We start from the raw sequence: 14,356 nt of genomic DNA, 5'->3' as shown, positions 1-14,356 counted from the left end.
TTAACGTATAATGAGATTAACGATTGATAGGTTTCACGAATAATGAATTTAATTAACGCTATTAACAATGTTCCGGGGTTCAAACGAATCCACGGTCAACGGGATAACTCTTTACTATGTGTAGAATAATTTTAAACACAAAATACAATTGCTGAGACACTCGGTAAATTGCTCGATGTATCACTTTCCAAGGCGATCACACGAATGAATATCTGATGAAAATCTTTTTCGCTATACGACTGCATTTGTTTGTTATATGCTCGCTGGAAACATCGAGAAGGTTCCAATCGTTGTTGCTAGGCAAATTCTGTCAAAAGTTTGTTGTATACTCTTTGGAAACATCGAGAAAGATCCAAACGCCGTTGCTAGGCAGTTTCTGTCTGGAGATTGATTCCTCATACAACGTGTGTCCCATTATATCGACATCTCTAAATTACAATTCTATGTGATTTCTAGGGAGAACAATACAACCGATCCACACCTTCGTCAGGCAAAACGTTTATCCCGTGACCGTGGCTACGTTCAGCGACCAGTTGTCACCTCGAACCCACTTTCGCTTTTCACAAATGTCAAACAATTACAGATGACAATTACTTAATTACAGTTATGATAAGATCTGGGCTAAAGCATTAAAAGGCCTCCTCAAAATTGCATAGGGAAGGCTCCGGTTTTCATTTCATCTCCGACACGGCCATACTGACTATCACACGTCCTCGTGTGCAGCTAAAATACAGAGTTTTAACATTAGACTCGGTGTAACTGATATTATTTACCATTCGATTAGATGTTCCAAATAAGTCAAGGGTCCAATTCAGCAACAAGCTCTGTTCAAAAATTTGACAAGCAAGGAAATGAAAAAAGAACTCAAATTAGTGTTATAGTTTGTATTTAAAGTACCAGTTGCACTCCGTAAATCACCAGTCAGACCGCAGTGACACGACAGATCATTTTCGACTCCACACAAAGATCTCAGTTTGTTGAATCACATAACCACGTTGGATGCATAACAAAAAGCACAAGACACCAGTGAGGATATTATAGAAAGCACAGGGCACCAGTGAGGATATTATAATAAGCGCAGGGCACCAGTGAGGATATTATAATAAGCGCAGGGCACCAGTGAGGATAATATAGAAAGCGCAGGGCACCAGTGAGGATATTATAAAAATACAAGCACTACACTGGGAGTATTATAAAAGGCGCATACACTACACTGGGAGAATTATAAAAGGCGCACACACTACACTGGGAGAATTATAAAAGGCGCATACACTACACTGGGAGTATTATAAAAAGGCGCATACACTACACTGGGTATATTACTATGACCACAATGCGGCGTTAATGATTCCCAGAGATCAATGTGCTCGCATCGTTATTATCACCGTCGCTGTCATCACCGCAGACATCCAACTCAGCAGGAATACAACCATCTGGCATCTTTCTCAACTTGTCGTGTCTATCCTTATATGACCGTTTGCCATCTAGAGTTTTTAAAATATATCTATCCCCCTCTAAAACTTCCGTTATCACGAATGGACCCTTGAATTTCGGATCTAGCTTTGTTTGGTTTCTCTCCTCGTTCTTACGTAACACAAAGTCACCGAGATTAAACCTAACTATCTTCGCTTTCGTTTTGTCAAACCGGTCTTTATCATAACTGGCGCAAGTCTCTATGTTCCGTATCGCTTGTTGCCTTACATTGAAGATGTCTACTTCCTTTTCCTCAATATTATCAGGCAACAATAAACCGTAGGGCCTAGCTGCCTTCCCAATTAATAATTCCAGAGGACTTGATTTGGTTACACGATTGGTAGTGCAATTCAAAGCCAGTTGTATTTCCCCAATCGCGTCTTGCCAAGATCGCCCGGTCGTTTCCACCGTCGTTAACATATTTTTCAGCGTACTCATAACACGCTCTACCTGTCCATTGGCCCTACTCGCACCAGTTGCTATTAAGTGAAGTCTAATATGTCTATTCTGGCAGAAATTTTGGAAATCTTTACCCGTAAAACACCTTCCTTGGTCTGCTATTACCCGGCAGGGATTGCCGAATAAAAATATAGCGGACTTAAGTGCTATAATGGTATTAAAGGAATCTAATTTACGAGTATGATACAGGTATACAAATTTCGTGAAAGCATCAACTAAAACAATGATATACTCTTTCGAGTCACTCTTACCACTTAATTTACCCGTTATATCCATGTGTACCGTATGCCAGGGTATGCTGGTCTTAGGTATGGGATGTAGTTCAGCTTGTACTTTACCCGAACTAGCCTTCGAAACTCGACAAGCATGACAGTTCTCAACGAATTTGCGAACATATTTCGCCATTCCTTCAAACCAGTAATACTCGTATAGTTTCTCAAGCGTTTTATCCCAACCTAAGTGCATAATAGACTGATGCACATGATTAATGACGGACCACCTGAAACCCCTTGGGACAATGGGCAAGCAAAGAGTTCTACCTTTTCTCTGTATTTTCCGATGGAGTGTACCAGACCGTAATTCATACGTATTCGCAATATCTTCCGCGAGCTCTTCATTTTGCAACTTACGGACGATCTCAGAGATTTGTGGGTCGCGACGTTGTTCTGCTAACAACCAATCATCGGAGATTTCAGATAGATTGATTTCTTTCTCTACAATTTTGTTGATCGTACGGTGATCCAGATCTACGGGATTTCTCGAAAAGAAATCTACATGAGCCATTCGTTTGCCTTCCCGATACATAATGTCAAAGGTAAAAGTTTGCAGGTAAGCCCACCATCTGTAAACCCTGTCATTTAAATATACCTTGTCACTGGATGCCTTCAGAGAATTACAATCAGTGACAACAAGAAATTCCCGACCGTGCAGATAGTGACGAAAATGCTTGATGGCGTTTACCACTGCCAGCGTTTCTAACTCATAAGAATGATATCTAGATTCCGCAGGGCCAGTCCGCTTGCTATAATACTCAACTACTCTATTTTTACCTTCGACCCTATGCATTAGGATAGCCCCAAATCCTTCGGAACTAGCATCCGTATGTAGTTCTATTGGATATTTGGGGTCAAAAATCATTAGCACCGGCTCATTGGTCAGAATAGAAATTACTTTTTGCCTAATTTTTTCATGTTTATCCGTCCAATTTATGTTCTTGCTATCGGAAGTGAAAGCATACAAAGATTTCATTACCTGTGAGAATTTAGGAACAAATTTTCGAAAGTAAGAAGCTAAACCAATAAATTGCCGAAGCTGTGTAACAGTCGTTGGTGCGGGCAAAGAGCTCAAGGCTTGTACTTTACCTGGGTTTGGTCGGACTTCTCCGTTATGAATCACATAACCCAGATAAAGTACTGACGTCTTCAAGAAAGAACATTTAGAAAAGTTGAAAGAGAATCCGGCGTTTACGAGGGTATCTAGGACGGTGTTTAATCTTTCTAACGCCTGATCTATCGTATCGGCAATAATTAAAACATCATCCAAATAAACGACAACATATGAATAAGCAAGATCACCTAAGGCATTGAAAATGGCCCTCTGAAAAACAGACGGTGCATTCTTCAATCCAAACGGCATCGTCATGTATTCATATTGACCATCAGGAGTAACGAACGCGGTATATTCAGTCGAATTCGGGTGAATAGGAATTTGATGAAACCCGCTGGCCATATCCAGGCTTATAAAGTATTTCGCCCCTCTCAGTCTCGCGATCTGATCAGCTATGAGAGGAAGAGGGTACCGATCCGCGACGGTGTTTTTATTTAATGCTCGGTAATCTACACATAATCTATCTGAACCGTTCTTTTTTTTAACAAGTAATAAAGGGCTTGCGAATGGTGAATTACTCGGTCTTATGATTTTTGCTCGGATCAGTTCACCTATCCTCTCTCGAACTATTCCCCGCTCCTCCTCACTGAGTCTATAAGGACTTCGTTGCACGGTAACGTTGGGATCAATTAAACGAATTTCTAATTGACCCGTATTTACACGATTCCGCGGAAAACCCGTAATAAATGACTCTTTGTATTTCTCGAGAACAGAAATCAATCGATCTTTATCGTTACCGACTACATCAGTGTCGACCTCATTAATGTTGATCACATCTTCCGCGACTCTGCTACAAGCGTTAACTATTTTTGTCTTACAAATATCGACACTGTTTCGTGTAACATTCACGTCAAAACCTTGGCTCAAAATTTCACGACCAATCATGATATCGTATTTTAAGTAATTATCAGAAAGGGCATGAAAAGTTATCTCCAATGTAAAACCGTTAATACATACAGTGGATAAAATCTGAGATGTACTGTTAACACAAGTATTCCCTATGCCTCGCATTATTACTACATCAGTCGTTCGTTTGCCAGAAAATTTCGAAGCTACGGATTCTTTGATTAATGAGCATTCGGCTTCGGAATCGAAATAAAATGGGTACGACTCACCCAGATGACTTAATTTACCAGCTGGAGGCTCTACCACACAGGAGTCGACTCGACGTTCATTCTTGAAGCCGGATTTTCTGTTCTGCAGTTGTGGACAATCAGGTGCGATATGACCTTCCGCACGACACTTGAAGCAAACCACCTTGGACGATGAAGCTGGACGGTTTCTTTCCTGGTGTTGTGTATCCTTTGTATCCTTTGTATCCTTTGTATCCTTCCGCTGTTCACTACGCATCCTCTTGCGACACTCCGTTATTTTGTGTCCAAGAGTACCACAATAATGACACTTCACCCGGTAATGCGATAACTTGCGTCGTTTAACTTCAGGTTCCTCCGATGTATTTCCTAACAAAGTTGCCGGCAGATCGTTGTAAGGATAAGCTCTCATTTCTTCATAAAATTGTTCCTCCGTCTTGATATTATTTGCGAGCGTTAATCGATGAAAGCGTTGATCTTGTGAGTTTAGCATATAAAGAGTTAAGGCATTGAGTACTTCGGGCATCGTTAGATCTTGCATCTTTATCTGCAACATGGAACGGAGGCGACTACCGTAAGCTCCTAGAGTTTCGATCTCCGTCGGTCGTTCTCTGGACATCCTTATTAATGCCGTGGCGGCTGTCTCTCTGCCACCAAAACGCGAAAGGAATTGTTCCTTAAACGTTGGCCAGGAAAGTTTTCCACCGCGCACTATTTGTGAAAGCCAATGTGCAGCAGATCCCTTTAGGGCACGATTTAAAGCAGAAAGTAACACACTATCTTGCATCGGATAGTCTTTCAAAATCACATCTGTGTATGAACACCACGCGAATGGATCAGCGCCCGTGCCTTCAGGATCAAAACGTGACAACGTTACATCCTTAGGTTCCATACTCGACTTTTGCTCCCTAGGCTGAGTCATCTGGTTCATGATTTTCATGAGTTGTTCCAAAGTGACACTTGGGCTTGATCCCACTTCTGATGTCGGGTTAACATTAGGATTTAAGGCGCGTAACGATTCTTCGTTTGAATTAGCCATTGTTTTACAAAACAGAGAGTATATTTACACGAATAAACAAGGTTTTACAAATATTATGAATAATGAATTTTTATAAATGATATGATTGATTAACAAATGATAAATTAAATTATTAATTAGATTAAAGAATAATAAGTTTTATCGAACAATAAAAGAAACGAATAATATATCTTACGATTTACTAATTTAACGAATAATGAAAATTAACGATTGATAAATTTACAAATATTGAATTTAATTTACGCTATAAACAATGATCCGGGGTTCAAACGAATCCACGGTCAACGGGAAAACTTTAAACAATTTTATAACACAAAAAAATACGTTTGCCGAATCACTCGGAAAAATTACTCGATGTATCACTTTCCAAGGCGATCACACGAATGCCTCTCTGATTCAAATCTTTTTCGTAATCCGACTGCATTTGTTTGTGATATTCTCGCTGGAAACATCGAGAAGGTTCCAATCGTTGTTGCTAGGCAATATCTGTCAGAAGTTTGTTATATACTCCTTGGAAACATCGAGAAAGATCCAAACGCCGTTGCTAGGCAGTTTCTGTCTGGAGATTGATTCCTCATACAACGTGTGTCCCATTATATCGACATCTCTAAATTACAATTCTATGTGATTTCTAGGGAGAACAATACAACCGATCCACACCTTCGTCAGGCAAAACGTTTATCCCGTGACCGTGGCTACGTTCAGCGACCAGTTGTCACCTCGAACCCACTTTCGCTTTTCACAAATGTCAAACAATTACAGATGACAATTACTTAATTACAGTTATGATAAGATCTGGGCTAAAGCATTAAAAGGCTTCCTCAAAATTGCAAAGGGAAGGCTCCGGTTTTCCTTTCATCTCCGACATATATAATACAAGGATATAATACAACCGAACATTTTAAACTTAGCCTATAGCGCGTGCGCGCACATACACGCACACACATGACACACATGCGCGCACACACATGCGCGCATACACACATGCACACACATGCGAATGATTTCTCGAACGATAATCCATTTATTTATATTTTTCAATATCTGTCCTTACGATTGCGTATTTATTTGTTCCACGTATCATATTTATCTATTTGCATAACTGTAGGTGACATTTTTTTAACAATTTTGCTAATATTTCATAACTTTTTAATTCATATTTCAAAGTGGTAACAGGTGTTTCTTTCTTTTCAAGTCTCCTCCATATCGGGCTTATTTCTAGTAGCCACGCTTGCTTACAAAACAATTTTATATCTGCACAAGAATATCTTTCAGTACATTTTACTATGTGGTTTACAATATCTGTATTTTCTAATAAGTGGTTGCTAAGGTATAATTTGAATATACCAAGTCGAGCAACTTCATTGGGTAATGATACGTATATTTGCTTTTCGAGACGCCTGAGTAAAGCTGCATCAATGCCCCTAATAACATATTTACAATAAATATTATCGTTCTATTATACTAATAATAATGAAGGAATACTTCAAACAACACAATAACATATTTGGAATTTGGAGAAGTATTACGATATTTTGGTAGATATTACGATAGGTTGGTTTAACTTGTATAGTTTTAATAACTGTGTAAGATCAAACAAGAACCTATCGTTAGTTTGGCGAGATTTGATTACACGAAGCAACATAATTGCTTTGAAACTCAGGACAGAAAACAATGTCAACCGGTAGACGCGTTTGTCTGGTGAACGTGTAACGCGTGAATAATAGATAGCGACAATCACGCGAACGCTAGTTACAGCTGACTTGGCTTACATTGTAGCATTCAAACTAGAGTATACGAGCCGTAAGCGCTATTGAAAGTTCAAAGGCCGACTAGTGAGCTTCATCCTATCTCATTTTTTAATCAGGCGATGGATCGACGAATCGTATTGATTTCGAGGATTATTATAGTTCTGTGGGAATTTTAAAGCGTGGTTTGTCTAATCTTGTCTCGTTAGCTACAGACTCTTTGGCGAGAGGCCTGAAACTTGATCCAGTTTCGAGAAAATGAAAAATTCGTTTCTTCTCTTTGCTTCCCTGTTCCTTCTTTCCTCCTTTTTCCCTTTTTACATCGCGTTATGACCCGTTAAATAATATTGACTGCCGTGGACGCTGGCTGAGAAGTGCACTTTATAACTAGCTTTAAAATCACTGACGTCGATGAGGACAAAGGTAAGTTAGAGGGTCATTTATCTGAGCTGGTGTTATTCGACCTGAACTCTGCAGCTTTTTAGAGCTTCTTTCGTTTTTCTTTTAAGAGCAGAGATGTTAACTGGTCTTTTGTTACGTGTAAGAAGTATGTACTAAAGCTTATTTAGCACCAATTGGTTGCTCAAAGTCGAGATATACATACCTATATTATATTAATACGTTACAGAAGATTAGGCGTTAGTTAGCTTATGAGAATTTATAGTGTGTCACAGATCACAAAAGCAGAATGACTACTTTTTCATAAACGATATATGTATATGAATTGAAAGTTTAACTAGTACGCCACATACTTCTCTCGTAGATAATCGTAGATAATGTAAATATAAATTATATTACAAGGAAATAATACGGGTAAGTAATGTGAAACATTCTGGTTAAAATTGCATCCTTTGAAGGCTAGGACACACAGTACTTACGAAGTAGATTAAGTACCAAATGGGGTACTTAAGAAAGTTCATGTTGTCATTGTTTAATAAACATCTTTAGCTAATAGCCTTCTGCAAAAGCTGGTTTAAGTTATGCTAACTTATTCCTTATTAATTGCAATTATATTGTTCGTATCTCCTAGAGGATTAACAATCCATTTTTATAATGGATAATAAAAGTAAATTTCTATTAGGTTGTCCCAAGTTTCTTTCGTTTTATAAAGAAATGACAGATGCACAACATATTTTGTTTTATGTTATTCTATATTATTTTACATTAAATTGGAAAAAGGTGGACCACACGTAATTCAATAAAATAATATAAAACGAAAAATGTTGTACATCTACTACTTTCTTATAAAACGAAAGAAACTTTTGGAACAACCTAATATTTCTCTACTACGACGCTTTTACAGTGCTAAAATATTTGATAAAAATGTTAAGAAATTCTAATATTGATTTAAGCGTATCGATTTATCCACTCTTCATATTTGATCAAACAGAAATTGTTAATTATGATTTACACTTAAAAGCGGATTGCATATTATGAGGATAAATTATCAAATTCATCTCTAATATACACATTAGAGAATCATTCATAGCCGCAATCCTGTTTACCGCTAACATTCCTGGTACTCAATAATTCATTAGGTTACTGCTTTAGCCGCACAGAATACACCTACAAATAATTAATCGCGATTAATATTCCATCGACTTTTGAAAATCCCTCATGTGATCTATTTCATGCGATGAGAATACGTATAAATTGAGATTGCGATCGACCATCCTCAGTCGGATAAATCGAGTGATTCAAATTATAACACAAAAAAAAGTTAAAACTAGTTACATTATCTTTTTCAATTTTTATGTATTATTTGGCGGAAGAAACTTTGGTAATTGGTAAGTAAAGTTCACCTCCTTAATGTTAATGATTTTAATATGTTATTAAGCTCAAAGTTCTAAGGAATTTTCTATATATATATATATATATATATATACATATACATAACTGTGTGCGTATATGTATAATATACGTATAACAACCAAAGTTCAGCTCTCAAGTGTACGCAAAACTTTTATGTTCATTTTACGCTATACCAGTATGTTTCATGAATTTGTTTGCTAACAGTATCGAAACAAATAACAAGCAGAGGACGAGCTATTCATGAATTGTTTTGCCAGCGTGTACGCTCCCAATATTTTCTATTTGAGAAAACATACTTGTTGCTATTGCAACTACAAATATCTTTACAGTCGACGCTTTTGCCGCGAATCATTGGCTAACATGTAAAATCGAGAAAAAACATGGTTTATTGTGATGGAAATGTGGAAAACCGCAAAACCGATATAGAAGGGAAAATAAAGGAAAGGAAGGTAGGGATAAGTAGAAGCTTGGGGCTAAGTTTAATTCACTGAAACCGAGCTGCTTGTATTATCACAAAACAAAATTGCCAGTACGTCATTTCCGTACTCTCGCCCTCGCGAAAATGGTTTCGCTTGTTAAGGAAAAAGGAAGAGACAGGAAAGAGAGGAAAAAGCAGACGGAGAGCGCTTTTAAAAAGCTGGCGAACCGTGTGTTACCACAACGAGACACGCGATGCTATTTGTCGCTTTAAATTGTGCCGCAACTCGTTTTTGAGATCTTTGCCAGGGGCGCGTTAAAACATGCTGAAAATATATTTCTGGCTTTTCTGGGGTTTAACTGAAATATGACAAATAACGTTGTAAAACATATGTACTTATGACTTACAGAGTAATTGAGTGTACAAAATATATAGTATACAAAATAGCCAGCGATTTAGGGCTTTAAAAGATCAAAAGGAAAGAAAAGAAAAGAAAAGAAGAAAGATAATATGTTGTGGCAGTCTAAGTCGATCTAAGAAAATAGATAAAGGGAGGGAGGGGCAAAGCTAGTTAATCTGGAAAGAATCCAAGCGTCAATTTCAAGCATTTACAGAGAATCAAGCGGTCTGGTTAAAGTCGTGAGTTGAGCAATTATCCCGCGTTAGGTTCAATCAGGTTAGTCCCACGCGAAATTGATCCAACCATGCGAAAACGAGTGTATTCTGATTTCTGTCGCAGATACTTCTGGCTAGTGCAGTACCTACACGGTGGTTGTTGAAATAGCCGCTTCTCATCTATTTTCCGCAGCGCGGACATCATCCTTTGATCCCTTACGACTAACGAAGTTTTCGAAGATGTACGGCAGTTTGAGATTCTACTTAAAAATGATCATGATTGCGGTCTGTGTGCCGTCTGCTCTTCTTTTTGTCCTTCCGTTAAAGACTGGTAAGTTGATACTGATTAATTATGCGATCGAAACCATATATAATGGCTACAAAAATGCCGCTAATATAATATTCCTTCTTTCTTGTATCTGTCTGCCTCTCAGGTCGTTTTACTAATTACAATAAGTAATTTCGACTTCTTTGCGCTCTCTTTTAACGTATTGAAACTTGATCCAGTTTCGAGAAAATGAAAAATTCGTTTCTTCTCTTTGCTTCCCCGTTCCTTCTTTCCTCCTTTTTCCCTTTTTACATCGCTTTGTTTTACATCGCAATTTACATTTATTTGTAAAGTTTGAATCTCCTCGATATTGAAGATATTGAAGCTGCAAGTATGTGTTTCATTTTAATCCATTCGAGACCGAGATTTAATTGTAAGACGATACCTAGGTGTCGGTACGATCTGAATGTTTAGTTGGAATGATTCTGTGTTTTACTCTCTCCAGGGTATCCTTTTCATACTTTGATTTTAAATCGATGACAATCTTAAATAGTATGCCTCATATTTTTAAAATATAAAATTATATACTATGTTATTCTATAATGTATTATGTACAGTTCATATATATATATATAATAATTCTATATTGAAAAAAATATGAAATTAACAGGATATATACATTACTACATAAGTTATATATAAAATATGTATATTATACCCTTGCCTACTGACTGATATGAATTTCTTTCGGTCTCGAATGCGTTAAAAGAGAGCGCAAAGAAGTCGAAATTACTTATTATAATTAGTAAAACGACCTGAGAGGCAGACAAATACAAGAAAGAAGGAATATTATATTAGCGGCATTATCATGTTTTTGCTCTCTTTAATTCTTTCATCGAGACAGACAATCTACAGGTATTAATCGACCAATTTCTCCAAGCTGATAACTTCGAATTGATGTTTATATATAAGAAGTGTTATGTGTTAATATGTCTAAATGTTTAAAAGGTGTTATAAATTAAATGTTGTTAAACGATACGTAATTGCCTTTTGATCGTAAATTTTACTATCAAGGGGTCTTTTATGTATGCGTAATCATTGTGAATTATAACAATTTATGTGATCGATATTAAAGGTGTTTAAAAGCATGTATTTTTTTCTATATTATTATTCTCCTATATTATTATCCTATATTATTATAGCATTCCTATATTATTATAATATCCAATTACATGTTGATACACAAGATATACAGATTATTATTTATAACGTTTTGGTTTTCTTAATTGAGTCATTCATTTAGTACAAATGATAAGAAATTAGTAATAATTCACAAAAAAAGGATATTGTAGTAGAAATATTATAAAAAAACATTTTCTGTTTTAGTGTAGAGTTGCTCCTTCTTACAGACAGTGTCGTACAAATTGTACGTCTCTGAGAAAATGTAGGTATCCGAGCCCTTACTTCCTCAACAACTTTTAGATCTGATAGAAAAAAGAAACATACGAAGTAATAAGTAATGCTTACTAATAAATTCAACAAATACAAAGGAAGATGGCTAAATCGATAAATTAACGAGACTAAAAATTAATTACATCATGGATCTCTCGCTTTTAATTTTAAGCTGTAAATTACCGATATCGGTGACTGCCATATTCTCTTGAGTTTCCAAATCGTAAAGAATCTTTCCCCAGGGATTGGTCAACTGTGTATGTCCCCATGCGACGTAACTTGCTTAAGGAACACGAGCCGGTGATATGCAGGCAACGTATAATTGATTATCATTCGCTCTGAAACGCTGAAGTAATGACCAGTGCAGTGGTCCAGTGGTCATATTGAATGCCGCTGGATATATCAGCATTTGGCAACCTAACCCAGAGAAGCAGGAAATATGAAGCCACCGAATACCAATTAACTTCGTAGTTGCACGGTTCACATTCCATCATTTCTGAATATGCGAGGACAGTCCTCTTATTGTGCTTTTAATTCTTTTATTTGTTTCATTTTCAGCAAATATACTGGTTTTTTAAATTAAGCTTCTTTTTATACAGAGTTACAGATTATATTAATTTTATATAGAATATATTTAAGAAAGATATTTAATTTTTTGCTAGTTAAGTATTGATCGATTAAGTTACTGTACCTTTGTTCCGATAAATGCGTGCCATTTCCTCGAATCTAATATCATAGCAAATGCCAATACCTATTTTGCAGCCCTTCACATCGAACGTCGTTAGGGAGTTACCAGGACTGAGTGAATCACTCTCTCGAAAAGTAATCTTATTAGGAATGTCGATGTCGAATAGATGTACCTAATAACATAAAAATGTGGTCGCTAATTATATTGCTGCAACTTTTGTAATTTAATATCAAAGTTACCAACTCCTAAACTTTAATTATTTTTTATTTAATAACTGACAGCGTTTTTATCACTTTCTTTTATTAAAAAATCTTATCATTTAATAATGTTTAAAAAGGAGAAAAAATAAGTATAATAATATTTTAAGTATGTGAAAAATTTATACAACAACAAACACATTACAACAAAAATGGGCGTTTCCCGTATCATAACGTATTTTATAAACCGTAAATTATAGAATTGGTTATAGTATACGTATGTACATATGTATATTCCTAAATTATTCCTAGATAGAGTCACTTTCTTCACCCCGATATTTTCAAATTCAAAGCCATAAAGGAATATATTACTTACCTTTCGGTGTCTTGCTATCAAAGTTCCATCGGGACCCCAAATAGTACAGGTATTGTACAATTTATCGCCCTCTATTTCAGGCATCGTACCACCAACTACATAGATGTTGTTTTCTTTAGCTGCGTTCGATGAAGCAACGCTCGTTTCACCATCAGGAATACTCTCGCCGTATTTAGGAAAGTACTCTGCATTGCAATATTTCAATTAATGAAAAATAACTGTCTTTTGTTCCAACCATAAATTAAATTGAAATGTTTGTCAGTTTTTTATTTTCTAAATTATCAAAATAACTAAGTTTTATATTTCGACTTAATTAAATATGCAATTTCTTAGCTAATAGTATATATAATAAATTGTTTCTACAGGTTCAAAATGAAAAATGAATATTTAGAAATATTTAATTACGACAATGCTATTTGTGTTAGCATCAGTGGCTTGTTACTCAACGACTTTGCTAGTATAAGTACCCAATTATTAGTATCTTAAAAAATATATTTATACAAAAATCACGATAATCATGAAAATGGGGAAATCCTATATTCTCGAATCAATTCACAATTTATTTTGTATATTAATTAGATTCCGCGCTCATCAGCACGTACTCACTGGCGACATCGAGAAAATGTATCGGCAATTCCTCGTACGACCAGAGGATCGGAAATATCAAAGGATATTATGGCGCAGCGCGAGTGGAGAAACAGAAACATATGAGCTTAACACCGTAATACTCTTATCATAGAAATAGAAGCAGTCCTCAATTCCCGCCCGCTAACTCCTATCTCCACCGATCCAAATGATCTCCTAGCCCTCACTCCCGGACATTTCCTCATTGGCGATTCATTAATGTGCTTACGTGATCGAGATTTCAGAGACATTCCATCGAACCGACTCTCCAAATGGCAGCATATCCAACAGCTTAAACAACATTTTTGGAACCGCTGGCATAAGGAGTATTTGAACGAGCTAACCAACCGCAATAAATGGAGCAAGGGTGGACACAGCATCCAAAAGGGCACAATCGTCATCCTCAGATAGGACAACGTTCCCTCCATGCATTGGCCTCTGGGCCGAGTTATCAAGGTTCATCCAGGCGCCGATGGTGTCATCCGGACAGCTACAGTTCAGACGGCAAAGAGCATTTTGGATCGGGGCGTCAAAAGGCTTGTCCCACTGCCAATTCAACCCGATCTCGAGAAACCCGAACAACTAGCCACCGAGACGAAATAAGATGGGAACTTCAACCACACCTCGCTAGTTTGATCGGTACCCTCTCAACGGGGGGAGAATGTTACGCCATGCGGCTTACCATAGGTCATATTCTTAACTATCGATAG

At 36.9% G+C, this 14,356-nt stretch overlaps 2 protein-coding genes across 3 annotated transcripts; both read right to left on the bottom strand.

The window, feature by feature from the left end:
- Positions 1-27: 27 nt before the first annotated feature.
- LOC143304421 (uncharacterized) lies at positions 28-5,871 on the bottom strand. Its single transcript, XM_076626881.1, has 2 exons — positions 4,434-5,871; positions 28-723 (listed from the first exon to the last, which is right to left on the bottom strand). Exons 1-2 carry the CDS (start codon positions 5,446-5,448, stop codon positions 704-706), a joined length of 1,035 nt encoding a protein of 344 aa, XP_076482996.1. The 5' UTR covers positions 5,449-5,871; the 3' UTR covers positions 28-703.
- Positions 5,872-11,352: 5,481 nt separating this feature from the next.
- Positions 11,353-13,604, bottom strand: LOC143304422 (omega-amidase NIT2-A-like). 2 transcript variants are annotated; one of them, XR_013061111.1, is made up of 4 exons: positions 13,023-13,604; positions 12,453-12,621; positions 11,945-12,178; positions 11,353-11,793 (listed from the first exon to the last, which is right to left on the bottom strand). XR_013061111.1 is itself a non-coding variant. In XM_076626882.1 (3 exons), the coding sequence occupies exons 1-3, from the start codon at positions 13,104-13,106 to the stop codon at positions 12,045-12,047; spliced, it is 387 nt and encodes a 128-aa protein (XP_076482997.1). In that variant the 5' UTR covers positions 13,107-13,604; the 3' UTR covers positions 11,813-12,044. The 2 variants fall into 2 exon arrangements, 1 of the variants encoding a protein (XP_076482997.1); XM_076626882.1 differs by lacking the exon at positions 11,353-11,793 and having other exon boundaries at positions 11,813-12,178.
- Between the last annotated feature and the right edge of the window lie 752 nt (positions 13,605-14,356).

The sequence above is a fragment of the Bombus vancouverensis genome, unplaced genomic scaffold, assembly GCF_051014615.1.
Source record: "Bombus vancouverensis nearcticus unplaced genomic scaffold, iyBomVanc1_principal scaffold0034, whole genome shotgun sequence".
NCBI lineage: Eukaryota > Metazoa > Arthropoda > Insecta > Hymenoptera > Apidae > Bombus > Bombus vancouverensis.
This window is presented reverse-complemented; position numbering and strand designations above follow the sequence as displayed.